The sequence below is a fragment of the Malaclemys terrapin genome, chromosome 3 (genome assembly GCF_027887155.1).
Source record: "Malaclemys terrapin pileata isolate rMalTer1 chromosome 3, rMalTer1.hap1, whole genome shotgun sequence".
NCBI classification, from domain to species: domain Eukaryota; kingdom Metazoa; phylum Chordata; order Testudines; family Emydidae; genus Malaclemys; species Malaclemys terrapin.
The window spans coordinates 120,855,685-120,882,875 of record NC_071507.1 but is presented as its reverse complement, the minus strand read 5'-3'; the positions used below and the strand labels follow the sequence as shown (position 1 = coordinate 120,882,875).

Here is a 27,191-nt window from a genome sequence, read left to right as displayed (position 1 = left end):
AGGTATTATTCACTTACTCTGGGTTTATTAATAAACAAAAGTGATTTTATTAAGTATAAAAAGTAGGATTTAAGTGGTTTCAAGTACTAACAGAACAAAGTAAGTCACCAAGCAAAATAAAGCAAAAGCATGCATGTCTGAGCCTAATACTTTAAGAAACTGATTACAGGTAATATCTCACCCTCAGAGATGTTCCAATAAGCTTCTTTCACAGACTAGACGCCTTCCTAGTCTGGGCCCAATCCTTTCCACTGGTACAGTCCTTGTTAGTTTCAGCAGACATCTCAGGTGGTAAGCAGGGGTTTTCTCATGACTTGCAGACCACTTTGTCCTGCTCAACTCCCTTTTATAGCTTTGGCACAAGGCAAGAATCTTTTGTCTCTCTCCATCTGCACCCCTCCTTCTAAATGGAAAAGTATCAGATTTAAGGTGGATTCCAGTATCATGTGACATGGTCACATGTCACTATAAGACCCCTAGTCGCCATTCTTCCAGGGTTGGCCCACACCTACACAGGAAGGCTTGAGGTAAATAAACCATATACAACCAATTGTCCTAGTCAATGGGAGCCATCAAGAGTCTAAACCACCATTAATGGCCCACACTTTGCATAATTACAATAGGACCTCAGAGTTATACTTCATATTTCTAGCTTCAGATACAAGAATGATACATGCATACAAATAGGAGGAATATATTCAGTAGGTTATAACCTTTGTTATGATACCTTACAAGAGACCTTTTGTATAAAGCATATTCCAGTTACATCATATTCACACTCATAAGCATATTTCCATAAAACATATGGAGTGCAATGTCACGCCACCATCTTGCATTGTTTAGGGAAAACAGTCTGCAGATCATTACAAATTTTGCTCATTGCTGACTCACTACTCTGGACTCTCTGTCATTGACAGCCTTTAAGTATAAATGTAAAGGACTGAATGGGCCTGGAAGACTGAAATACTCTCTTCTCCATGGGGTGCTTTTTTTTCCATTTCAGGAGAGAAACTTGCATTCATACCCTTTACCTATTTTGTGGATAAATAAGGGACTTTGGTCTTTACAGTCATCTATAATGTACACAGAGGTTTGATGCTCTGATACATTTTTTTATTAACTAAAAAATAAAATAAACTTGGCCTCCTTTGGGAACACTGATTTCACACAAAATATATAAGGATTTAAAATGCTTAAGTCAATAAAATATAAGAGTTTGCAGGATGAAGGTCATTATCTTATCCATAGCTTTACTCTTGGGTACTTCCATTTAAGTATACAGATAACTACCTACGTTAGGTAGTTATATCTTATATGCCTGCAGGAGTAGAGCACTGCTCCTCTACGAGGCACAACATGAACTCAGCCCCCAAAATGGGATTTTGATGTCTTCAAGCCACTTTTACACCTTGCGTATTCTGGGCTGCTCTGAGGGCTGGAGTGGCCCCCAGTATACTTAGTCCAAGATGCCTGACTGAGGGTAGGTCTACACTTACCCGGTAGTTCGGCGGCGAGCGATCGAACTTCTGGGTTCGACTTATCACGTCTTGTCTGGACGAGATAAGTCGAACCCGGAAGTGCTCGCCGTCGACTGCGGTACTCCAGCTAGACGAGAGGAGTACCGCGGAGTCGACGGGGGGAGCCTGCCTGCCGCGTGTGGACCGAGGTAAGTTCGAACTAAGGTACTTCGAACTTCAGCTATGTTATTCACGTAGCTGACGTTGCGTACCTTAGTTCGAATTAGGGGGTTAGTGTAGACCTGGCCTGAGTTACAGCAGGCTGTCCTATGGATCATAGTGCTGCCTGGACTCTCCAAAGCACTGTAGCCTGCAGTCTTGCCCCTAACACGCCCCTACACCAGGACTTGTGAGGATGTTCACAAAAGGTAGCCTTCTGACTGTCTTCCTCAGTTCTGCACTGTGGGAGTCTTCCCCCAGCAGGACTCATCAATATTTTTAGAGCTCCGTTACACGACTCTGGCCCTTTTTGCCTGAACTGGTGAGGATCTCATCCAGAGGCTTAATATTTATTTTTAAAATGTCAGTAATTTGCTAAAGAGTAGCAATTTTCTATCTCTAATAGAATGATGTCCAGAAAAAGAAAGAGAGTGTCATGAAAAAAGTAACATGATAATAGATTTGCCAATGGCCAATATCTAATCCCGGTAAAAACACAATGGGAACTTTAAAATTAACCATTTAAACACAGACTTTTCCCCCAGTTAAAATATACACAATACTTTAAAACAACTTTTCTTTCTTTTGCAGCTAAATATTATTGCTATGATAATTATTTTGACCTGCCAGGAGCCCTTCTTTGTGCAAGGATTGTGGATTGTTTAGACAAGGTAAGAGCTACATAATTTCAAGCTCAATTAAGAGAAAAGAAAAATATTGCTACTTGTTTTATTCTTTTTCTGTCTCTGCTCTTCTCTCTTCCCTCCCCTCCCTAAATACACAAAGTACCATGTTGAATAATGAATTGTCTTGACACTTATGCTAAGAAGTGAAATATAAATTGGGTTGGACCTTTGCATTCCAATTCTACAGTGTATGTAGGTCTTCTACTAAAATGGGTCTCAAACTCAAATGACCATGAGGGCCACATGAGAACTAGTGCATTGAACCGAGGGCCGCATCACTGACACCCCCCTCGCTGCCTCTGGCCCCACCCCCACTCCACCCCTTCTATTAGGCCCTGCCCCTGTCCCACCTCTTCCCACCCCTTCCCTGCCCCATTCCAACCCCTTCCCCGAAGTCCCCACCCCAACACTGCCTCCAGGGAGTGCAGAAAGGGTGCAGGGTGCAGCGGGGGCTCAGGGCAGGGAGTTGAGGAGCAGGAGGTGTGCAGGGTGTGGCAGGGAGCTCAGGGCAGGGAGTCGGGGTGCAGGAGGGGTGCGGGATGTGGAAGGGGGCTCAGGGCAGGGGGTTGGGATGTGGGATGTGGCTGGGGGCTCAGGGCAGGGGGTTGGGGTGTGGAATGTGGCAGGGGGCTCAGGGCAGTGAGTTGGGCTGCAGGAGGGGTTCAGGGTGCGAGCTCCAGCCCGGTGCTGCTTACCTAGAGCGGCTCTGGGGTGGCAGCGGCGTGCAACGGGGCCAGGGTAGGCTCCCTGCCTGCCTGCCCTGGCCCACAGCCCCATGCCGCTCCGTTCCAGGAAGCAGCTGGAACCGTGTCCCTGCAGCCCCTGGGGGAGGGGGTGGGGATCAGGGTTCCATGCGTGCGCTGCTCTTGCCGCTCCTCTAGGTGCCTCCCACGAAGCTCCCATTGGCCGCGGTTCCCTGTTCCCAGTCAATGGGAGCTGTGGGGGGCGGTTCCTGGAAGGAGGCAATGCAGGAGCCCTCTGCCTCCTTCCCCCTCCTCCCCCCGACCCAAAGGGGCATGCTGCTAGCTGCTTCAGAGTGCGGCACGGGGCTCGCAGCGCCACAGGGGGCAATCCCGCAGGTAGGCAGAGGGGTGGGGGGATTGGTGAGACCCCTGTACTAAAACAATCAGGACAAATGGAGTGGTCAAAATATACTCTGTCTCCACCAGAGGGCACAAAGAGCTAGCATAAGAATAGTTAAGTGCTTGTCTGCCTTAGTTTTTCTTACACTCAGAACGGTATTCTTAAAAACTAATTGGAAATTGAAATATGATAAAGTGTAACTCTTACAAGTGACTTGTTAATGAAGGTAGATAGTTAAGTGGGTTCAGAAGGTTAAATCTTCAAATTGAAAACTTTCAATACACATTAACTCTACATGCTACAGATATGTGTATACCTAGGAATACACCTCTAGAGGTGGAATCATTTTAAATTTTTCAGGTGCTAAACATAACCACTCATTAAATTCTAGATGACAATATCTCTACTGCAGTCACATGAATATCTAGAGCTTTTTACTCAGACAGGAGTATAAGACAGTATATCTTAAATTCTTCCTGAAGGTAATGCTCTCAGATTTCATTTGCATTGAAGAGCGCATGGAGGTTGAAACTTGTAGATGTTTTTTAATAAAAAACAGATCCTTTCAACAGTAAAGTATGGTGGTATCCCTCTATTGCTATAGTTAAGTCTCTGTGCTGATTAATGACACTGCGATACTTAATCTCTTCTGAGCTTTATCTCTGTTTAAAGGAAGAGTACCCATTATCAGACTATCATAGAATCAGAGCGCCTCACAATCTTTGATGTATTTACCCTCACAACATCCCTGTTAAATAGGGAAGAACTGAAGCAGGGAATAAATTACTTCCCCTAGGTCACACAGGCGAGCTGTGGCTGAACAGGTAATTGAACCCAGATCTTGCAAGTCCAAGGCTAGTGCCCTAACTACTGGATCATTCTTCATCTCACTGTACGTGTTCAATGTATTCCAGGGAACCTGCTATGTACAATTGGGTTGGTGGTGGTTATTCAGAATTTGAAATTATGTTACTTGGCTACTGGATCATGTTTTCATATTCTATATCATTATTGGGTCAACTTGATGAAAAAGTCAATAAAATTCAAGTTAAAAAACCACAGCGCTGAAACTTTCCAATCCCTGGAATATAAAGCCAGTGTATGAACTCTCTACAGCAGCACTGCTTAGCTGCTGGTATACAACCTGGAAGTGATGCATGAAGGATACCCTGATAGGTTGCAACTTGCTGGCTATCAAAGCAAAATCAAAATCAAATCCTTCATTCCCCCAAGACCCAGCAGCAGACCATATATAGGGCCCTCATGCAAATCCATGTTTGGAGTAGTAGACATTAAGTTGGTATTAACTGCCAAAGTAGTGATTTTTGTAGCACTATACAGCCCTGTAGCATTAATGAATGGGTCTTTATTCCCATCTGAATACAAATTTGGGGTAGCAGGTAAAGATCTCAAAGGCAGTCCCTTGAAATCATGTTAACCATTGTATCAAAAGCCATGCTAACCAACATGTTGAGAGGTTCCAACAGTGCTACAAAAATTCATTTTTATAATACAGCAACATTATATCTCAAACATTAAGCTTTATTGGCTAGCTTAAAAAAATAAAACTATTTCAGAATATATTGCCTGCATGCTGCTGCCGTTTACCTTCTGTGACTGGTCATTATGAACATGGGAACATCTTTACTCTGTGGTGTGTACTGACCGCTTGTTTGATTCTGCATGTATTTCAGGGAACTAATTACAATCTCTAATGCTCTGGGATTCAGGTATTTAGGATATAGGGAGAGAAGCAGTTTCCTAACATGGCAATTGAGATCAGCAGACACTCTTCTGCTGTCAGTTCCTAGAATAGATAGATCCTTCTAAGAATGGTGAAAGTGTATTTTTTTTTTTTTTTTTTTATGGAGGGTTCTGTCTGTACAAATACTATTATCAGTGATAGCTGCTGCGACAATACTTCTGGAAATCTTTTTAAAAAGAAGTATCTGGGGTGGGGGAGTCACTAGGATTTGAATGGAGCTATGCAAGTATATTGTAAAGTCCTTAGGAGAGTAGGAAGATACGTTGTTGGCTGAGTCATTGTGTGCTGTACAGAAAACAATTTGGTGGTGGAATTAATGGAACTAACGGTGTTAAGGAGAAGTTATAAATCACATTTGAAGGCTGAGTTTGCTCTTTGCAAGGATTTTCATATCCTATGAAAAAATATTCCTTTTCTTTAAAGATTTTGATAGTTCCCAATTAACAAAATCAGGTAGGCATAGGAGGGGAGAATATTTTGATTTTTACAATATTGCAAATATATAGTTTAATAAAACCACTGTCTTGCCTGTGAGCAATTCTTATTTAAAATCTAATTTAAGTTCTCTTACATAAGTCAAACTCAGATAAGGAATAAGTAATGATCTTATTTCTGCACCTTTCTTGATTTCATTCAAACAATAGACAATCTTTTTCCAAAACAGTCAGTACTTTAATGTCAAGGACATTGATTGGAAATTTTGAAATTTGTAGTACTAGGTCATGATGCCATGATCAATGAATTCAATAAGCTAGTGGTGTCTACTCAATCTGCATATTTGAAAATGTGCAAAATTAAAGAAGCTTCCTAACATCTGAACAGCTGTCATATCAATTATTTTACTAAAACTACAACTATTGAGATTTCATCCTTTCCCTCTTCCTTCCTTCCCTCCCCGTCTGCAAGGCTGAATCCTGGTTTTGTTTCTTAGTAACTAAATCACATAGCATGTCTCTAGATAACATCATTTATTTGTAGTGTTCACTTTTACTTTATAGACAGTTGGGCAAATAATGGCCATTAATTTCACTAGAGAGACAGTGTGGGTGAGGTAATATCTTTTACTGGACCCACTTCTGTTGGTGTGTGAGACAAACTTTCAAGCTACACAGAGATTTTTTTCAGATCTGGAAAAGAGACTCTAGGGCCTTGTCTACACTTGCAAGTTAGAGCCCATTAAATCAGCCCCGGGCGCCGTAATTCCTGAGGTTTCCACCCTACAGCTGGAGCGCTCCTGGTAATCCACCTCCACGAGAATCATAGAGCTTGCTACACCCGGGCTGGAGCGCCGGGGTGTCAGTGTGGACGATGTATTGCATTACTGCGCTGTGATTGGCCTACTGAAATGTCCCACAATCCCCTGAAGTCAAGTGGTCATTCTGGTCATTGTTTTGAACTTGGCTGCAGGCATGCGGATATCCCCTTTCAAAGCTCCGTTTCTGACAGCTCTCATGCTTATCTCCTCCAGGACACAAAGCAAACCGTTACTGTGGAATGCTCCTGCTGCAGAGACAGGCTTGTGTGTGTGTGTGTGAGAGGGAGAGAGAGAGAGAGAGAGAGAGGCGAGGGGTGGGGGCTGAGGGTTTCCCCCTTCCCCCTCTGCCCCCCAAAACACACTGTCTCTCCCCCCACATACACACAACACACTCCCTGTCACACTCCCCACCCCCTCATTTGAAAAGCAGCTGGCAAGCTAGTAGGATGCCCATGAAACAATGGGATTGGGAAACTGCATCATGTGATGCTGTGCCTGCCCCATTAGGCACTGCAAACCCTTTCCAAAGCATGCTGCAGCCACTTGCACACTGGGATAACTAACACAATGCACTGCTCTCTGTGGCATTGTAAGAGCTGCTAATGTGGACATGCTCCACAGTCACAAGGAGCACACTCTGAACACACAGTAGCACTTTCCCTGCTGCTGTCTCCAAGGGCTGGTTTAACTCCTGGCACTCTACATCTGTAAGTTTAGCCATGCCCATAGTTTCGTTGAAGTTCACTGACTCCTAAGTGCCTAAGTCACATTTGAAAATAAGACTCAGGCTCATAAAGGCAAGTCTAGTCTTAAAATGCTCTATTGGTGCAGCTGAACGGATGTAGCGCTTCAATGAAGATGCTGTAAACTGATGGGAGAGAGCTTTCCTGTTGGCTTAGTTAATCCACCTCCCCGAGGTGGTAGCTGTGTTGGCTAGAGAAGCTCTCCCACTGACATAGTGCTGTCTACAGGAGGGAGAGTGGGGGGCTAGGTCAGTGTGTAACTACGTTGCTGAGGGGTGTGGATTTTTATACCGATATAGGTCTGTAGTGTAGACCAGGCCTAAGTCAGAAAAGGGTGGCAATGCTGAGCTTAGTAATGCCTAAATACCTTTAAAATCCTTTAAAAATCTGGACTTGAGTGACTTGTCTAAGATGGCACCTGCTGAATCCTGATCTCGTGAGTCCCAGGCCATAACGCTTTGCTTTCAAATAATTGTTGTTTATTAATGACATTCACTTTATTTGCTCATATAAAAACTGATACCTGACGTGTGTGTTTATTTATTTATTACTCTTACAGCATGACAGACCGACAAAATACAACTTTTGGAAGGATGTGATTGCTGCTATACAGCATAACTATAAAACCTCAGCTTTTAAAGGTAGGCGAGTTAATTCAAGACATGCTTTACTGTAATAGGCTGAAAATATTTATAGGCTTGGCAGAGTTCAATTTTTATTTTTATTTTTTTTAAATAATTTCACCGGATAATATCAGTGTTTATTTTTAAGATATTTTTTAAAACTTTTGATTGATCTAAATTTTCACAGTTGTGTAAAATTGTGGGGTTTAAGGATTTTTATTCATATTGGTTTAAATTTTCATAGTTGCAGGAAATTATGGGGAATCAGGCAATAATTATTTAATGGCAGTAGATGTTGAGATTCAAAAGTTAAAACTCTATAACCATTACATCACAAATTGTCAACATCACATGTAAAAATATACAAAGTAAATATTCTTAATCAGTCTCTACATTCTCAAGCAGCATTTTACTTACGTTGCCTGTCTCTACATATTGATTTTCATCGATGGAAATATATTTTCATAGGTTTGTGTCTGTAATGGGAAATCAACATTTCCTGTCATTTACCAATAAAAATCTAATCTGTCCAAGTCTATTTATATAGTTACTGAAGCAGAAACTTCTACATTTGCTTTGTTACTCAAATTGATCTTCATTAGAAATAAAAATGTATTCTATGCATGTTAGCCATTTCAGTATAACTCTGAACACTCTACCTGCCTTCAGTTTAAGCATTTTGATGGATTTCCTAACACTTTTGGGGTGCTATCTTACTGAATTACTGTGACTTAAAAGAAAAAAACAATTGACTCTCATGAATGGAGGAGTGGGGGTGAAAGGTAGAATGGAATACTGTAATTTATGCATGCACATTGTGTACAAATATGTTCCTGCATTAACTATTATTTTTAGCAAGACAAAAAAAAAAAAAGACAAAATATTAAGGGAGTATTCAGCATATCAAGTTATGTCATTGATTGAACACTGAACATTCCTACCCCTCTAATTTTGCCTAGAATTACTAGTACGGTGATGCTGTTTCTCTGAAAGATTATTATTCAACCTTTTTTTAATAAGAGGTGAAGACAATGGTTTTTATTATTAATTACAAATGCTATAACACTGTGGTTCATATTTATTGGAATTGGAAGGTATATGGTTCCATAGTATAGACAGTTTGATTTGTGAAATGAGGTAGATAAAGTTTTTCTACTGACTTTCTATTAATGTGTATGACTATATCTGCTAAGAATAGATTTCTTGAGTCTATTGAATGGGTACAAACATTAAACCAAAATATTTTCAGTTAAATATAACTTTTTAAAGGATTGTGTAAAATTAAATTATACATTGAAAATATAATAGTTTTTGCTTTTTTGTTGATACTTATGTTACTTCAGTATTTAGTTGCTGGGTAGAGATGTGGCTTAGTGTTTGTCAGAATGTATAGGGGTTTATTAGAGATGTACTTTATTTTAAAATATTCTCAACTAGTTTTAAAATATATTTAAAAAAAAAAAGAAAAGATATGGTAGAGAGGTTCTAAGCAAAACAACTGTTTAGTGTTGCAAGTGGATGATACCAGACTGTATTTCACAAATAATGACCAGATGTTCATAAAAATACCTTTCTATATCTTCTATCTTATATTTATAAGTAAAGCTTTTGTAACGACATTTCTTGTTCTCTCTCTCTCTATAGCGGGACCTCTTCCTTCCCCCTCTCCCCCCCTGGTTTGACAGTCTCTTAGATGGTATCAAAGATGGTAGCAGCTGTTGTTGGGGGTTTTTTTGGTTAGAAGAGAAGAGGTTAGTTGAAATGAGCTGGAGCTGTTGCTGCTGCTGTTAAAGTCCGATCTTGTTTAATCTCAGATGATGTCTGGGATTTAGCTGGAATTGATACAGGTGCTGATGTCATCTGGATCCTTTTCTGGACCAGTCTGGTCAGGATATCCCCTCAGGATAAGAATGAAGAAAGTTCGGGGTCCCAGGAGGTGATGGGGATGGCAGCCATGATGGTGACGCTCTAGTTGTCTTTGTCTGTTCTTCCCTATTCTCCACCCCTCACAAAAAGTGTGTGTGTTTTTGTTGGTTTTTTTTTTTTAAGGAACCTCACAGGGAAGGGTGGTTGGAAAAGCCCGTCCTCATTATTTTGTCCACTATTTTGTCAAAGTAGGCCTAAAATGTGACACACCAGTTTTGGTTCATTAATTTCCGCTTCCACATTTTCTGTTTATTACCAAGTATGATTTTAACATAGTTGATCCATATCTGTAGGCCCTTTTTATGTAAACTAATGGAGTTTTTCTGTCTCCTTTTTGTATCATTTTCAAAATGGTAAATTTTTGATAGTTTGCCAGCAGTATCTGAAAGAATCCCTTTCAAAATTACTTCATAGAATATATTTAATAGTATGTTGTAAGAATCATTGTTATAAAACTCTTGACTAGTTTAAAAGTATTTCTTGCCATTTTGCTAGTTCAAAGTCCTTAAGATTAATTTATGTGAGATATTTAATTAGGGGAAATGTATTAATTATATTTCTCACCTTGTAGAAGTGAGCAAATTAAAAAGTTAAGACAAATTTTATTTTAACATTATGCTTTCTAAAGCTTAAGGCAGGAATTTGTGAACATTTACACAGTGTGGATGAAAGATGGTTAAAAATGGAGTTTTCTTCCACAGAAAAATGAAAAAAAAATCATTTTTGTCTAAATTTTCCATGGTAAATTTTTATTTTTATTTTAGCCAAAATCCAAAATATTTCAGTTCTGAACTGCTACTCCAGTACTTCATGGGAGTTGTAGTTTGGGTGCCTCATATCCCATTCTCTTCTATAGGCCAGGCTCCCTGATAGGATTACAATCTGCCATGGTGCACCATGGCCCCCTTTTAGTAAGGGGAGGAGATGTATCACAGGAATCCCTGACCATTGTGTATCATGGAAGATGTAGTCTGGAGGGAAACCTAGCCCACAGAGGAGAATGAGGACATAAGACAACTGAACTACAAATCCCATGAGGCAATGTGGCTGCATTTAGAGCATTTCAGTTTTCAGGTTTTGTTTTGTGTTTTTTTAATTGAAAAAGTAAATTTTCTGTGGGAAGCAGACATTTTGTGAACACTTCTATTTAAGTGAAAACCTAATTTTGATGGAAAACTTTCCACCAGCCCTAATGTGGACCACAGTTTAATTCATAGAGTACCTTGAGGACCGGTTTCCTTCCCATTCATCCTTCCCAGACACCGCCTCTCACATTTGCATTCTCTTTATGTTTCTGCAGTGATGAAAGCAATTGGGCATATAGACAACTGATATTATGAAAGTATGTAGAGTATTTTTAGCTGTCTATTCATGCAGTTCCACTGGAGATAAGGAGAGTACGCACCAACTCTCCAAGTATTATCAGTAAGCACTCTATGGACCATAGTTTCAGGACCTCAGGTTTAAATGACACACTTCTAATTTTTTTCATTCTTGATTGTCTTTTTAAATATTTTAAGAAACATTACAGATCATGGTTATTGAACTTAAATGGCAACATATTAAAAAGCTGAAATTCTTAATCAACTGTCATTCTTTCTGAATACTAAACATCAAATTCAAGAAGGAAGATTATCTGAAACCAGAAAACTTTCTGAAACTTTCTTTTCCTGCTCACAGCTGATGGCCATTACAGTATTTGTACTGGCAAAAGAGGACTAGACTTCTGGGTACTTTACACTGTTGTTTTAATTATATATATTTTTCTTCCTCTGTGAGTAGGAGTAAATTATTTGTTTTGTTTATAGAGTATTTTTCAACTATAGATAATTGTTTTTAAAAATGGTGAAAAAATTGTGAAAGAAAATGAATCTTCGTTCTGAGCTCAGCATCCATGATTTTTTGTTCTGATTTTTCCTTATTTTTTTTTCTCTGGCTGCATTTAATTCACTTCTGATTTGACATTTTTTCCATTAATTGAATTCCTATGTTTGGTGTTTCTTGGAAGTCTAATAACCTTTGTAGTACCTGCCTAAGAAGAATTGGAATCTGTCACTGCTTTCTGTAAAAGTAGATTGTGAATCCAAAACTAAAAGCAGGGTGTTTTGCAGGCTTGACTTGCAAAATTAAAACTGGGTGACTGAAATCCAAATTTACCACCCAAATCCATCTCTAGCCATCCAAAGATTTTGAGGTTATTAAAAATCTTATTATACTCATGGCTAGATAGTCTCTGATAGAATAATATGAAAAGTTTATTAATACGTCAGTGTCTAAGACTCAGGTATTTAACTTGTACTGTTTGTCTAAACTCCTGTAAAGCAAGCCTAAGGGTTTATGTTCATTGGATGTATGAAGAGGTAAGTGGGTAACAAGTTATTTGTCTCGTAGGGATGTCTGTGCTAACATTGATTGAGGTTAAGATTTCATAAAATGTATTCTCAATAGTACTACTTAATACCCTTCTCCCCCCTACTTAAAAAAAAAAAAAAAAAAGTAACTACCGGTAATTAGATTTGTGAGGCAACAATCTGTCTGATGCTTGGTACATGTTGGCAAATTTCAGCACATGTTTTACTTCAGTATAAAGTAATTGTGACAACATTATCAGAAGATCATTTGTACTTGCCAATGGAAGGTTTCCCATATCCACTACCCTGTGGCTGTTAGCACTTTCCAAATGGAAGTGCCATATAAATTGAATGTATTGGCAGCAAAGTATATCCTCTTGAAATGCTGGAAAGATGCTTTGGGAAGTCAAGCAGATTAATGTTTTATCACAAGATGATTACATATTTAAATCATTTGTTGTATAGAAAATTGGTGATCCTAATTGGAATCTGTTCATGAATTATATTGGGATACGAGGAGAAAAGACCAGGCTGATAATCAAAAAGGCCAATGTGTCTAGAATTTTCAGTTTGGCTCAAGAAGAAGGAGAATTTATGTGGCACTTGGGTATTGTGTTTAGTGCCTATTATGTTGCTATTCAGCCTTGCAAAACTATCATGAAAATTTACGAACACACTCACTAAATCTACTTGACCGTTGTAGCATAAATCTTATTTGACTCTTCCAGAAGCATTGTTCACTGTAGGCAAAGGAATGACTAGAATTTTGCAAAGCTGTTGCATAATAATTTATTACAATTTCTAAAATAATACATGTTGACTTAATAACAGACCAATTTAAAGATTAACTTCTTTTTTGTTAATACCAAAGTTTTATCAAATTTGGAAAACAAAATAGAAGTGTTTAGAAAAGAATGCTGGTTTCAAATTAATACAGTCATTGACTTTGATTTCATAAAGAAATAACATAATAAAAAAAATGGTAAAACATGGATTTTTAGCTTTTAGTAAGAGTAACACTGACAAAGCATCAGTGTAAAAGCAACTTCCAGCTTAAAATAAACAATAAAATTAGTTTTTCAGGTTTATTTGACAAGCCTCTCTGATGCATACTCTTCCTTGAGAGCCATGCATGGACAGAAGAATCTTATATGAACAAAATCCCGATTACACTGTTACATGGCTATTTTGTATATTTAACACACACAAAAAAACAATTAAAAATATTAACTTAGTTGATTTCCTCATCTATGTACCAGTAACTTCAGTGCTGAGTACTATATATTAGATGAATGCTGTATCCAACAAATTAATGGAACATTAAATATACGTGTGAACAGTAAATATGACAGTGTCATCTGTTGGCTGATTTAATTAGCTCTGCCAGGAATGTATCAGATATGCCGTTGAATAATGCACATTTCCAATTTTCATTAAGTGGGAAGTAACAAACCTAATAAAGATATATGCTTTTTAAAGAAATAAACTTACTGTGCATGAAAAACAGTGCGGGTAAGAGACTGCCTCTAGTATTTCAGATGATAAAGCTATTTTAAACTTGGAGTATATCAGTATATGCATGAATGTCTGTGTTTTGTTGTAGATCTATAATGCCAGTTTCTGAATTTACTGACAAAAACAGTTGTAACATATACTCAGAACATTAGTTAGTCTACAACACCTTAGTTTAAAATTTGCTTTAAAAATATTGCATTAGTGTGTTGCTGCAGATTATAAAATCACATTTCTAAAAAATCATTGCATAGATTTTTAGATTCACAATCTGAGTATTCATCTTTAGCCTTAAATGGTTGGCTCTTCAGACATAGTTCTTTTTAAATAAATCCTTCAAAAGACCACCTTATCTAAAATAGACATTTAAATTTAATTACTATAGTACAAAAAACTTGCTTCCAAAGTCGTCTTGTCCTTTCTGTCCATCCCTGTAACCTTTCTCCTTCACCCCCTTGTTGAAGAGAGCCCTTAAAGGGACAACACCCCTTTTCTTGCAGATAGCTGGACAAATGATTTTCTCTTTCTTTACTTCTGACTATTGATGAACTAGTTTTAAGAGATCCCTCCAGCGAAATCAGTACCTTAGTAAGATATAAAATCCTTTGTTATGCCTAAAATTTTTGGAAACACATATTTTTAAGTTGATGAAACTTCATAAACATGTCTGTTGTTGTTATAACAAAGTAAATTAGTGTTCCCTTTCTCTAAAAGCAATCTCTTGAACATTGTTATGAACACACTAAACTGATTTTGTGACTGATTAATTTAAAATAATGTCTTTGTTTCAGTGAGATAAATATGTAGTAATCTGGAATGATTACTTTATGAAGGCTTACAAGTACATTTAAAACATAAAATCAACTTAGAAATACTAATTAAGAAAATGTAAAACAAAGAAGAGCTACATCGTCGATTACCATAATGTTTAATATTGTATTCAGCAGGACAACTGACTTGCCCTTACTACAAAGTTTTTGCAAATAAATCTCTGACAGATTTCTAAAAATGCACAAAGTTACTCTGAAGCTTAATTTTGAAACAAACTCTCCTACCCTATCATCCTTACTTCCCCTTTGTTGCAAATAATTTGTTTGACCAGTCATAGGTGTCACATCATAGTCCAATTAAAATTATCTGAAAGAGAAAGTATTAGGACAGCTAAGGTGGGATACTATCACATATGAGCAAACAAGAATCCTGAGAAAGAGGAGTGAACATAATCAGAAGAATACAAGCCATTAGATTCTGCATTGGGCAACTGCAACCAGACTTGATCGTTTTCCATGAGATCAATGACAGCACTTCCAGAAGCTTGGTCAAGGTATCCTTTCTTGTACTCATCATAAGTGTACATGATTGGTGAGCCATTTTTGTAGAGTGCGACCCAAACATTTGTTCCTTTTACATGTACATGGTAAGAAAAATAGTAAAGTCCTGGGATCCTACATGTGAAGATTCCTGTTCTGGGGTCATAATGTTGCTGTCTGTTGTATAAGATTTTATCAAATTTGATGGGCACAGTGGCCCCAGGGTAGGCTTTGGAGAGAATGGCAGAGAAAGCTGACACTGGCATTCCAGTTAGACCTTGATTTACTCCTGCTTTCATAAGAGGCATTCCTGTGAGGCCTTGACTCTCTCCTGCTTTTATATAACCATCTGGCATCTGTGGGAGTATTGCTTGCCCAGGAGGACCAGGTGGACCCGGAGGGCCTGGTAACCCAGGCTCTCCATTGTTGCCTCTTGGGCCTGGGAGCCCAGGTGGCCCCATGGGTCCATTTAAACCTTTTGTAGCAATGCCAGCTGGACCTGGTAATCCTGGTGCCCCTGGCTCCCCTTTAGTGCCTGGAAAACCTGGAATGCCTGGTGGCCCAATTGGACCTCTTATACCAGGTATTCCAGAAGGTCCTCTTGGGCCTGGCTCACCATTAAATCCTGGTGCTCCTTTAAGTCCTGGTGCACCCATTGGACCAGGTAGGCCAGGTGGCCCTGCATGACCATTGTCCCCTTTTGGGCCTGATAAACCTGGAGGTCCTTTAGGACCAGCAAGACCCTGCTCCCCTGGATATCCTGGTTTTCCCTCTAATCCTGGTAGGCCCCTGTCACCTTTAGCTCCTGGGTATCCTGCAAGGCCTGCAGGTCCTGCTTCACCTTTAGACCCAGGTAGGCCGTTTTCACCTGGTATTCCTCTAAGTCCTTGAGGACCCATATTTCCAGGTGGTCCAGCTGGCCCTGGTTCTCCTGGAACTCCAGCTGGGCCTTCATCTCCTTTGATTCCTGGAACACCGGGAAGGCCTTCAGGTCCTCTATGTCCTTTCATCCCTGGCAAACCTGGCTTTCCAAACCCTGGAAGACCTGGGGATCCAGGCATGCCCGGGGGTCCAGGCAGTCCTTTAGCTCCAGGAATCCCTGGTAATCCTGGTGGTCCATTTGCTCCAGGCTTTCCGATTCCTGCTGCTCCAGGTTCCCCAGGAAGACCTTGGGAACCTGGGATGCCTGCTGGTCCTGGTGCACCTGGCAAACCTCGATCACCTTTCACACCTGGCTGACCTGGAAACCCATTTTCACCAGGCTTCCCTATCCCACCAAGTCCAGGGGGTCCTGGGGGGCCTTGGGGGCCTGGGAGCCCTCTGTCTCCTGGGCGACCTGGAACTCCATATCCATTTTCTCCCTTTAGTCCGTTTATGCCAGGAATACCTGCCTCACCCTTTTCTCCGGGGACACCCCGGGGCCCTTGTGCTCCTGGTGGCCCTTGTTCTCCTGTCTTGCCAGCAACAGAGATTCCAGCAGGACCAGGAATTCCAGGAGGCCCCTGTGGCCCTCTTGATCCTGGGAGACCAGCAGGTCCAATATCTCCTTTTTCACCATTTAATCCTCTCTCTCCTGGCTTTCCTGGTAAACCTGGTAAGCCTGGCTTTCCAACAGCAGAAAATCCGGGTGGGCCAGGGGGTCCTGGTGGACCTTGAGGACCTGGATTTCCATAGCCTGGTGGCCCTGCTGGGCCTGGTTGTCCTCTTGGGCCAGCAGGACCTGGTAGACCAGGAGGTCCTTGTTCTCCCCTTCCCTGTAAACCTAAGACACACAATACAATCATTAGTACAGTGGTATCAGGTTCATGGCTTGTCAGCATTTTGGCTGACACTTAGAGAGATGAAACAAAATAAAAATGAAAATACTAATTAGTATAATGTCTACAAAGATCACTGTCTTTAAATTACTGCAAGTTCTAGTGGTTAGAGCAGAGAACTGGGGATAAGACTCCTGGATTCTATCCCCTGCAGAACCGATCATTTGGTGTGAACTTGAGCAAGTCACTTAAAGACTCTGTGCTTCAGTTGACCCATTTATAAAAGAAGCATAAAATATCTAAGGCACAGTAGTATAGAGTCTAGATAAATATTTACTTAACATTCCCATTTTCCTCTTCCACCAATTGTCTACTATAGTGATCAGCACTGAAATAGTTAATATATCATTCCTTCCCTCACCTGAGCACTCGCTCATTAGACATGACAGCTAACACTGCAATGAGATGAATGGGAGGAAGGCACATGGGAGTTCCCTACTGACTCTTTGTTTCAGCCTATCTATTTGCAGATTCATGAAGACTTCCACAGTGGTTTACATTTGGAAGTTTATCGCCCCAACTGTATGGGCTAAGAATATATTCATTCATTCATTTTTTAAAATGAAAGCTTAGATTCTGCAGAATCTGAATATGTCAGGTGTGCTCTATACATATATTGAACAATCTGGATTCAATGTGTGGGCTGGGTGTTTGACACCACAGATGAAACTTGTGTGCACCATGAGCCCTGATTTCTAGCTGAGAGAAGTGTTTTTTTGTGTGGTTTCTGCCTTGCTAAAACATTCTGAATGAGACCTGTCTAAACAGACATTGTTACTAGTCTGTTTCATGTAAAATAACTTTCTTTCCTGTGGTAGCTTGCTGAGAAGTGTGCAGTTAACTGTTTGTGTCCTGTGGCATGTGTAGGAGCCAACTGAAAACGCCTCTCTCACCACTGAGAGATGAGTCATGAAAAGTTTTCTATCAATAAATCCTTTATAGTGATCTTCTGACCTTAAGAATTAGTAGCTCGTGCAGGTGATGAAATGCATAATGGGGTTAGGTCCAATTTAAAGCACATTGAAGTCAGTAGACAGACCCCCTGTTGGTTTCAGTGGGCTCTGGATCAGCCCCTTAATGATTTACAGAGGTGTAAGAAGGGACCTAAACCTGCTAAGCACATAACTTGGAGAAATAGGAAGTAAATATGTTACAGAAAGTACTATTATCAGTGATAGCTGCTGCAACAATACTTTTGGAAATCTTTTTAAAAAGAAGTATCGGGGGAAGGGGAGTTTCAATAGGATTTGAATGGAGCTGTGCAAGTAGATTGTAAAGCCTTTAGGAGAGTAGGAAGATACATTATTGGTTGAAACAACGAGGAGTCCTTGTGGCACCTTAGAGACTAACAAATTTATTTGGGCATAAGCTTTTGTGGGCTAAAACCCACTTCATCAGATGCATGGAGTGAAAAATTCAGTAGCAGATACATATATTACAGCAGATGAAAAGATGGGAGTTGCCTTACCAAGTAGGGGGTTAGCACTGACTAGCAAAGTTATGAATTTAAGCTCCGAGCTTGTCTTTTGAAGGTGTTGAGCCATTTTCATTTGAGGACGAGGGCTGAGAGGTCAGATATGGAGTGATTGTTTTGTGAGAAGTGTTTTTGCCCATACTGATGTGATACAGGTTTTTTTTCTTTTTTATCATTTTTCTGTGTAAGTTCATCCGAGAGCATAGTGATTGTCTCATTTCTGCCACATACAGGTCTGTCGCATCTTATGCTGGGGTTACGTTCCGCAGTCATTGAGTGTAATGGCGGGCGGAATCGCCTGCACTACAGGTACAGTATTACAATTGTTATTTTTCTCTTTTATTTTTGTTTTTGCCGACCGCGTAAAGCTGAAATCGCGCATGTTAAATGCGCATAAGATGCGACAAACCTGTAGTTATGGGGGAATTTAGAGCACTGGGTGGAGTACACCACATGTTGTGATAGGCTTGCGTAGGACCCATGGATCTTGAAAGGTGTGTGGAGCAGGGAGTTGATCATCGTAGCAGTGGAGGTGTGTCCAGGTTTTTTATCTGTTGTTCTGGCAGGGTCTAGTGCTGGCTTAAGTTGGTGTGCCCTGGTCTGTGGGGAGCTTGCTTGCTATGATGAGCATGGCAAGGTTGGGGAGTTGTTTTGAAGGAGGAAAAACCCTCAGACCGCACACCTGGTTGCCACCTGCCACCCCACACTGGAACCTATATGGGGTATCATTAAACAGTTACAACATGTACTTGATGGGGACCACATCCTGAAATAAATCTTTCCTGAATCCCCTTTTCTGGCCTTCAAACACCTTGTCTCTCTACTATCCTAGACCAACACAGCTACAACAACACTGCAAATGTTAATTTCACTGTACTGTCATGCATAATGTAGCATCACTTTTCTTTATTTTAGTTCCTTAGTATTATGCTTTTCTACAGAAAATGGTTTGGTGTGTAAGAATAAAGCAGCAGTTGGAGCCACTCCACTATGTGTCAGATATAAATATAGAAATAAAGAGTTGTGTAGTTAAGTGTTGACTCGCCAAGGTGCTGTTTGGGAAATTGCGGAATCCTGTGGGACTTTGCATGCTGATTTTTGTGGAATACCTATAGCACTAGAAATAATATAAATGTTAAGAGTGAAACTGTGAAACCCCACAGTTTGCATAATATGTCATACTCTTCAGCTGATGGATCTGTAGATACAGAATACTGCTTTATGGCAACAGTTGTTATGAATAGTTAAAGAAGGTGTGCAAGTAGAATAATAAAGTCTGCTGAGCAGATCAGGAAGGACCTGTCCGCGGATGAGAATTTTAACATTTGATTTGGAAAATGCTGCTGGATGGTGCATGTTTGAAGTGATCGATGGAAAGAAGTCTGAGTTCCACTGTGAATCAAAATATTTTCTCTTCGACAATGGTGGTTACACAATAGCTGTAAATCAAATGCAGCTTAAATTTCAGCCTTTTAGGTGTGTCTGTGTGTAAACTTTACCAGGAATGTGTGTGATGCTGTAGTATTGCAGCCTTCTAGAATAAACTGCTGCACAAGTGGCACACATTATAAGTTTGTCCGGGATAAAGAGTATCCGGTGTCAGACTAGAAAGACTAGAGAAGTTAATATGTAGTTTAGAATTTTATGTGCCAAGAAACAAGCTGGAATAGGAAATAGGAAGGGAAAGCACTATACTGTTTAGAAGATATTTTGTGCTAGTTTGTGTATAAATATTTTCTATTATTTAGTAATACGAAGTGAAGGCATTCAGCACTGCTTAGTTTAAAATAAAAAAAATCCTTCATTCCAGTGCACAACTGGGGCATCTAAAAAATATAGATGGTAAAGTATGAATCCCATTGGCAGAACAATATATAACAGGATATTGTTAGTGAATGAATAGCCAAATGGTTACCCTAGCTATATTACAGTTAAGGGGTACACTTTTCCCCCCAATAATTTTGGCAGCAACTTCCATTGAAATAAATGAAAGTCACATAGCTATGGCCTGCAGAGCTCTTATAACATTTACACCTAACTTTACAGCTGAATTCGGGCTTCTTTGCTGATGTTACCAATCTGTACATCCATAATGTAATCATGAGTGACATCAGCAACTTTATAACCAGTTCTCATTCATGTAACATGCATCTGCATAGCTGTGATTGTGGACGAGAAAAGGGTAAGAAAAGGTTATCAGCAACTTTCTGGAGTTGCTTAGCAGCTTTCTCAGACTCTTTTACTATTCCTAATGATGTCATTTCAAGAGTACACAACAGGCATTTGCCTATTTTCTTTTACCCTTTCTCTTGTGGCTAAAGCCAGAAATTTAATTTTTGTTGACTCTTTTTACACAGATTATTTCATATCTTGACAAACTGTTGCCCTTCTATTCTATCCTTCTCCAATTAGGCTAGAATAACTAGTCCTTTGAAGTCATATTGTAATATGGATCGCTTGCATCACTGGATGTTGTATAGAATCATAGAATATTAGGGTTGGAAGAGATCTCAGGAGGTCATCATGTCCAGTCCCCTGCTCAAAACAGGACCAACACCAACTAATACCTCTAGTGTAACTTGGATGGATGGTTGACGTATTAAATGTGAATCCTAATTAGTGGTAGATTTTTTTTTTTTTTCATTTCCCAATTTGAGTTTGAGTAAGGCTTCCTTCCCATCCACTTATTAATTATTTTGAACCTTTAGACCTCTGCATAATACTCTTAACGAGAAAGTACAGATAAATAGTTCAGTTTTTCTTCTCTAAAAATATATGGCTGTACTTATTTGTAAGAGTCATGTAGGGAGAAGAAAAATCTGGTCCGTGTACAGTGTTTTTGATATTCACTGGGCTTTGCCTTCATGTGTTGCCAGGAAAATAGTTTTTAGCTGCCAAATGTAAAAGTACAGTTTCTGCTTCTACATAATTACAGTGTAGTCCTGAAAAGATCATGTTAGTTTGCCCATGTTACCACCTCATCATCCATTAACTTAATTAAAATAAGGCTAATGTTTTAAATCCTACAAATAGAAAGCAATCTCATTACTGCATGCAGCAAAAATATTATAAACTGACACAAGTGTTGGTCTCCACTGGGATGAGATACTTGGAACCTGTCACTGTGACAGCAAAGTGGAGTGTACATTTGAACTGCCCAGTGCAGTTCTAGCATGCTGCTGCTGCTCTCGGGATTGCTTGCTACTGAACTATGGTATCCAGTAGGGTACAGTGGTAGCCTGTGTTTTGGAACATAATTAAGTGATAACTGAAGAAGCAGTTCTAAGAAGAACTACATGGTATGGAAAAATCAGGAAGACTTAAACCCTACAAGAATAAGAAATAACCTTCAATGTAAGTTAGGTATGTGGTTATTTTTTAACGTTACAGTTTCTTTTAATCACGGGTTAAACACAGATGGGACCAGTGGATGCAGCATACTGATTTAGTTAACATGAATTTGTATGCCACCCATGAGTTCTGTTACAGTAATTAAATGCTGCATTAGGAAAGAGGATGTAAGACAAATGTAATGTAAAGTTTAGTCTTTTAGACTGCTCTGAAAAATTGTGGTAGTCCACCTGGCAAAAAATTTTTAATTATCCCAAAAGTATTTCTTATGCTAGTGAGCAATAAGATATTTTCCAAACCTGCTCGTATCACAGCCTTAATTGGTTAGTTCTATCTTCTTTTCTCTCTCTCTTTTTTTTTTTAAATCTTAAAATATATGAGTGGCTTGCGAGATTAAAAGAATGATACAGCACCCTTCAGTTATAGGTCATCTGTATCAACGCAGGCCAGATTCTTCACTAATGGCTGCCTGTTCATTGTCCTCTATGAGCTATTTGTGGTTACGGCCTAGCTTCTAGTGGATGTGTCCACATTGAAAACACACTTACCTTGTTAAGCGATAGCAGAGGGGATATGGAGAGTGAATTATCTTTTCACCTGTAAAAGTGATCCTTCAAGATGAATGTTTAGGGCACATTGGCGGGACAGAAAGGGGGACGCATACCCTGCTGCTCCCCATGCGCTATGTGTTCTGTGAATAAGGCTGTCAATCTGTCACCCTTCATAAGTAGTAAATTAATTAATTAAAACCTATGAAAAGGTATTTTTTTAAGTAACCATACAAATTTGAGGATCTAATACTCCTTGCTTCTCTAAGTTAATATTTATATTACTTTTGTTTAGAGAGTCCATAATTGTAGCCATTTCAGATTTCTTTGTTCTAAAGTATAACAAACTGTCAGCTAGAGTGCATCTTAAATTCTATAAAACAGAGTAAGCAGAGTGGGTTGGGCATCAGAAGCTTAATTTGGAACTTCAGATTCTTTCAGTTTTACTTCCGTGTCTCACCTCTCTGTAGGGAATGTAACTGCAAGGGATGCCCAGGCTGCTGTTCTTTTCTCCTTTCCACCCATACTTTCAAACTCTCATACCCTGCTGTCTTCCTTTCATGTGTTCAGTGTATAAACTGCAGCTTCTAACGGTGGCCTTCTGGTGCACAGAATTTGGCACACAATTTGCACGGAGGTTGCATCAGGACCAGAGGCGGATTAGAGGTTTGTGGGGCCCTGGGTCAGAGTAAGTGGGGGCCCCTCCCCACCCGTTCTGCCTGCAGTGCTCCCCGCTCCCCTTGTGCTCCTGCTGGGGAAATGGGGTCGGGGCGCAGGGGCTTGCTCCCCCCACTCCCCGCTGGCCTCCCTGCCCAGCACTCCAGCCGGGGAACTTGGTCAGGGCGCAGGGGCTTCCCCTGCCCGCCTGGCACTCCTGCCAGGGAGCGGGTTCGGGGCACGGGCACTTGCTTCGCCCGCCCAGCACTACTGTTGAGGTTCTGGGGGCGTCCCAATTGGCTGGGGCCCCTGGCATGGGCCTTGTTGGCCAAGTGGCTAATCTACACTGATCAGGACCCTTTAGAAGTATGCAAATTATTCATAACCAGATGAGGGAAAAACTGAGGCCAAAGAATAAAATGTTAACTATTGTTAGTATGGGAGTTTTATGCAGTTACCTAGAGTGCCAAAGGAGAATACCTGAGGCACAGCAACATACACAGTTTAAAATATTGCTATTGCAATTAAAATAATTTCGAACAAAGCCTTACTACAAATAATTGAAACTTTCTTAAAGTGATATATATGGTGTTCAAATTATTGTTGAGCAACCACACGTGGAAAAAAGAAGTAAACCTCCCCTCTAACTACATGAATTCTACCTTTAAATGTAGTAGAATCCAAAAAGAGTAAATAAGGTATATAAAGAGGGCAGTTTGGCGGCGTGGACTATGTGACTCTGGCCAAGTCTGCTCTCCAAATGACTGTGTAATTCAAGGAAGCTCAGTGCAGGCCCACCAGCTGAAATGTATACTATATCTTAAGAACTGAGCCAAGTGAATTTAATTCCCATAAAGGGTCAATACTCAGTTCACTGTGCTATACATTCATACCATGAAATCACTTTGGTTCTGTTCTGATTCTCCTTTATTTGTCTAAGTTAGATGAAATAGACCCTTGTCTTCATTTAACACTCAGAGCTGGCTCTCCACACCCCTTAGTGGAATGTTACTTGGTTTACTGATGTGAATCAGAACATATGATTTTTCCACCACCCACTCCCCTAGAGGGCCATGTTAGGCGATAGTTTACTTGGGAGCATTGCCATTTCCAGTAACAAATTCAGGTCAGTAAGTTCTGTACAAATCCTTAGGAATGATAGACACATGTATCTAAAAATTGGTTAAGTGCATCCTCTAGGGAAAGGTAAGGGATTTGTTGCCTTAAGCACAAAGTGTTTAAATAAATCTGCATTTTGTTAGCAGATATCATTCAAGTATCTCACTTCTCCTACTCCAAGTATAGTATAGGGGGAAAACTGGGATAACTATATGGCATCTGTTGGCAATTGTTGACTTTTTGAACGGTGACCAAAACACATTTCCAGTGATGCTCAACGCACTAGCTGCATGGCAACATTTTTGCTCTTGTATAGACTTGCCAATGGAATGCTACCACCCAGGGCTTAATTTTAACCAGCGCCATCTGGAGCATAGCTCTGGTGAATATTTCCAAACCCGTGGAAGCTCTGACTTGTCCTGCAGGGCTGAAGCCCTGGGGCTCCGGGAAATACTCTGTGAGAATTTAAGCCCTGTTAACCCCTCACAGAATGTAGCTGCAAATGGCAATGCAATGGTTAAAGGAGGCATATTTGTGGACCCGAGAAGGTTGATACTTTCTTTACACAGAGGTTTAGAAGGGTAGAGAAAATCCTACCCCACTAAGAACCTAGAAGGAAGCAGTGTGTGCAGTTACTTCATTCATTTACCCTTGTTAGGGTGTTATGTTTTACCCATCTCTTTGCATTTGGAGTTTGGAAACTGTAACATTGCCAAGCCAGGACCTCTTCTTAAATCTTAAATCTTCTTAAATCAAAGTTAATATGCCTGTTTAAAATCTCAGTCCTTCTGTTTTGTAAAGGGAAGGTGTATTAAACCATGGTAGAACAGGGCAGGTGAAAAGATTATGGGCAGCAATAGCTTTAACCAGGATAACTGAAGTGTTGGTTGGCCACTTTAAAAAAAAATAAAAAAATCTGGTCATGTATTTTCTGACACACAACGTGGTCTATGTACTCTGACTCTAGCCAGACCTTGTTTACATATCAAGTTCAGTGTGAGGAGAAAGCACAACCAGCAAGATTGAGATTTTTTTTTTTTTTTTTTTTTTTAAAGAATTAGTTGTGTGGTTGTCCTCAACCAGGAATTTTGCAGACTTCAAAGCTGTGAACCAAAGTTCTGCAAATAGTATCATAATATATTTAGCAAATGATAATGCTAAACACACTCAAAAGAGGAGAAAATTATGTTCTCTGCCTGGGAAGTTGTTATGAGTGGGATTTGGAAAAGAATTTCTAACATTGCCCAACTCTGCTCCTATTGAAGTGGATGGTAAAACTTCCATTGACTTCAGTGGGACCAGAGTTATGCTGACACTGAGTTCTTTTTCAGAATCCCACCCATCATTATTAGAATCAACTACTAAAATAAAATTATGGAGAAAAATAGTTATTTGTTACCAATGAGCAGATCGGGGTTTACACATGTCCCTTGTTAACAGATTTTACTGACATTTCCAGTGAAGGAGAGCCAGAGCTGTGGATTTTAAAAAAAAAAAAAAAAAGACTGGGAAATATAAATTAAGATTAACAGAGTGATAGGTGGGGAAGGAAGAATTATCTAGGTTCTACTTCTGTCTCCTAGAAGTTGGGAGGGACCTAAATATTTGCCTCCTCCTTTTCCACTCCCTACCTTCTCCAGTCCTTTTTTATGTAAATTAATAGGTAAAATTTGGGTTGTTTCAGAAAAAAACACATCTCTGACTCTGCTCAAAATCCTGAGGTTGACTGTCTGCATAGTAATGAGAAAAGTGGACAGGAATAATTCAAGTTTGCAAGTAGGGAAGATGGGGAAATACATTCCAAAGGGCTGCCTAAAATCCTATTTCAAGCAGTATTTTCATACAAAAATCTGTAGCATTTTCATACCAAAAAATGAGTAAGGGAAGTCGCCATGGACAGTAGCCGATTCCTTGTTCCATTCTTTTCTGCCCTGGGACTCTCCCTACCCTAGCACTCCATTCTCTAACCAAATCCCATGGAGTCCTCACCCCATGGGTTACAGAGGCAGCTCTCTTTGACCATCATGACAGATCTGTTAGAATGAGTGCCTCCACTTGAGGAAGTGAAGAAGGTGGTCTTGTCCTGTCTTTTATCTGTCTTGCTTTTACAGAGAGAGACTAAAGATCACAGAATTGAGAGTTTCTGCTGCTGAACAGCTACTGGGATAAGTTAAAACAGAAGTGTATCTCGGGTTCTGTGAAGTAAGTCCTTCCCAACAAGGGTAACTAGCAAGATTTTGTTCATGAAACAAACAGCAAATTGAATGATAGACTATTCATTTTCTTGAGGGGCATTATTATTTGGTAAGTAGATTCTAGAGAAAACCCAATGACAAGTCAGTGAAAATCTGGACTGTAAACATAGCACAGTGGGTGTGTCTGTTAGTGAAAGTAAAATCACCAGCTGTATGTCTATTCATTACAGAAATTTAAAAGTCATGAGCAACATTTTTTTTGGTCACAGGGCAAACAACTTGGTGTGTTTTGCATTTAAATTATTTTAAAAATGAGTTTTTAAAAATAAAATGTCTAAGCCACTTGGAAAAAACAAAACAAAAACAAGTCAATGCTCAGACTGAGGGTACAGTAGCAGACAGGACACCAATCAATACTCATGCCGAAGACACAGACTTTAAGACAACTTTTTACTGGTAGCAGGAAGGATTTATGATCAAGATTGCTTTCCTGATCTCAAATGACACTTATTTGCAACTGCCATGTTCCTGCACAAGTGTACAGCTACATGTAGGTGAGCTATAACAAAGATTAAAAACTACTCTGAATGCACCCTTTGGTACAGTAGGAAAGAAAAGAATGGTCACTTCTGTCTTTTTGGGCATTTTCTGGCAGCAGAATTGAAAATCCAGCCAGGTACTAAATGCTTTGACAGGAAGTGTTCAATACTTTCAATGCACATTGAGGATAGTAGGATTTGACTTGAGGGTACTGATCAGGACTGGGTCCTAAACGATCATGTTGATACAAGAAAGCTACTCTTTTATTTTATCAGTTAATTTTTAGCGAAAATCTCCACTGAGGAGAAAATACCAGTGGGTAATATGCAGAATCAATTATAAAACTTGATTTATTGGATTCTGATGATCCGTTGTGGTTTTTAAATATCATGCTCATTTTAGTCTTATTCTTCAAAACTATTTGTATGTCGCATATGCAGCTAGGACATAAAACATTTTGGCATAGATGATTTAAAAAGTACTGGATCTTTGTGCATGGCTCCCAGCTGCATTGACTGAACTTGCTGTTTTATATAAAACACACACTGTAGTAACAGTAG

The 27,191-nt window shown here is 39.8% G+C and overlaps 2 protein-coding genes across 7 annotated transcripts in view; one reads left to right on the top strand and one right to left on the bottom strand.

Moving 5' to 3' along the window:
• Positions 1-27,191, top strand: part of LOC128834717 (dermatan-sulfate epimerase) — a 293,933-nt gene that overhangs the window by 16,667 nt on the left and 250,075 nt on the right. The window contains exons 5-6 of the mRNA XM_054023742.1: positions 2,268-2,347; positions 7,768-7,849. Coding sequence (XP_053879717.1) covers positions 2,268-2,347; positions 7,768-7,849 — 162 coding nt within the window. The remainder of the gene's footprint in view (positions 1-2,267; positions 2,348-7,767; positions 7,850-27,191) is intronic.
• COL10A1 (collagen type X alpha 1 chain) overlaps positions 12,884-27,191 on the bottom strand; it is a 77,012-nt gene continuing 62,704 nt past the window's right edge. For all 6 annotated transcript variants that reach the window (XM_054023743.1, XM_054023747.1, XM_054023744.1 and 3 more), the window contains one exon: positions 12,884-16,692. In XM_054023743.1, coding sequence (XP_053879718.1) covers positions 14,798-16,692 — 1,895 coding nt within the window. In that variant the 3' untranslated portion in view covers positions 12,884-14,797. The remainder of the gene's footprint in view (positions 16,693-27,191) is intronic.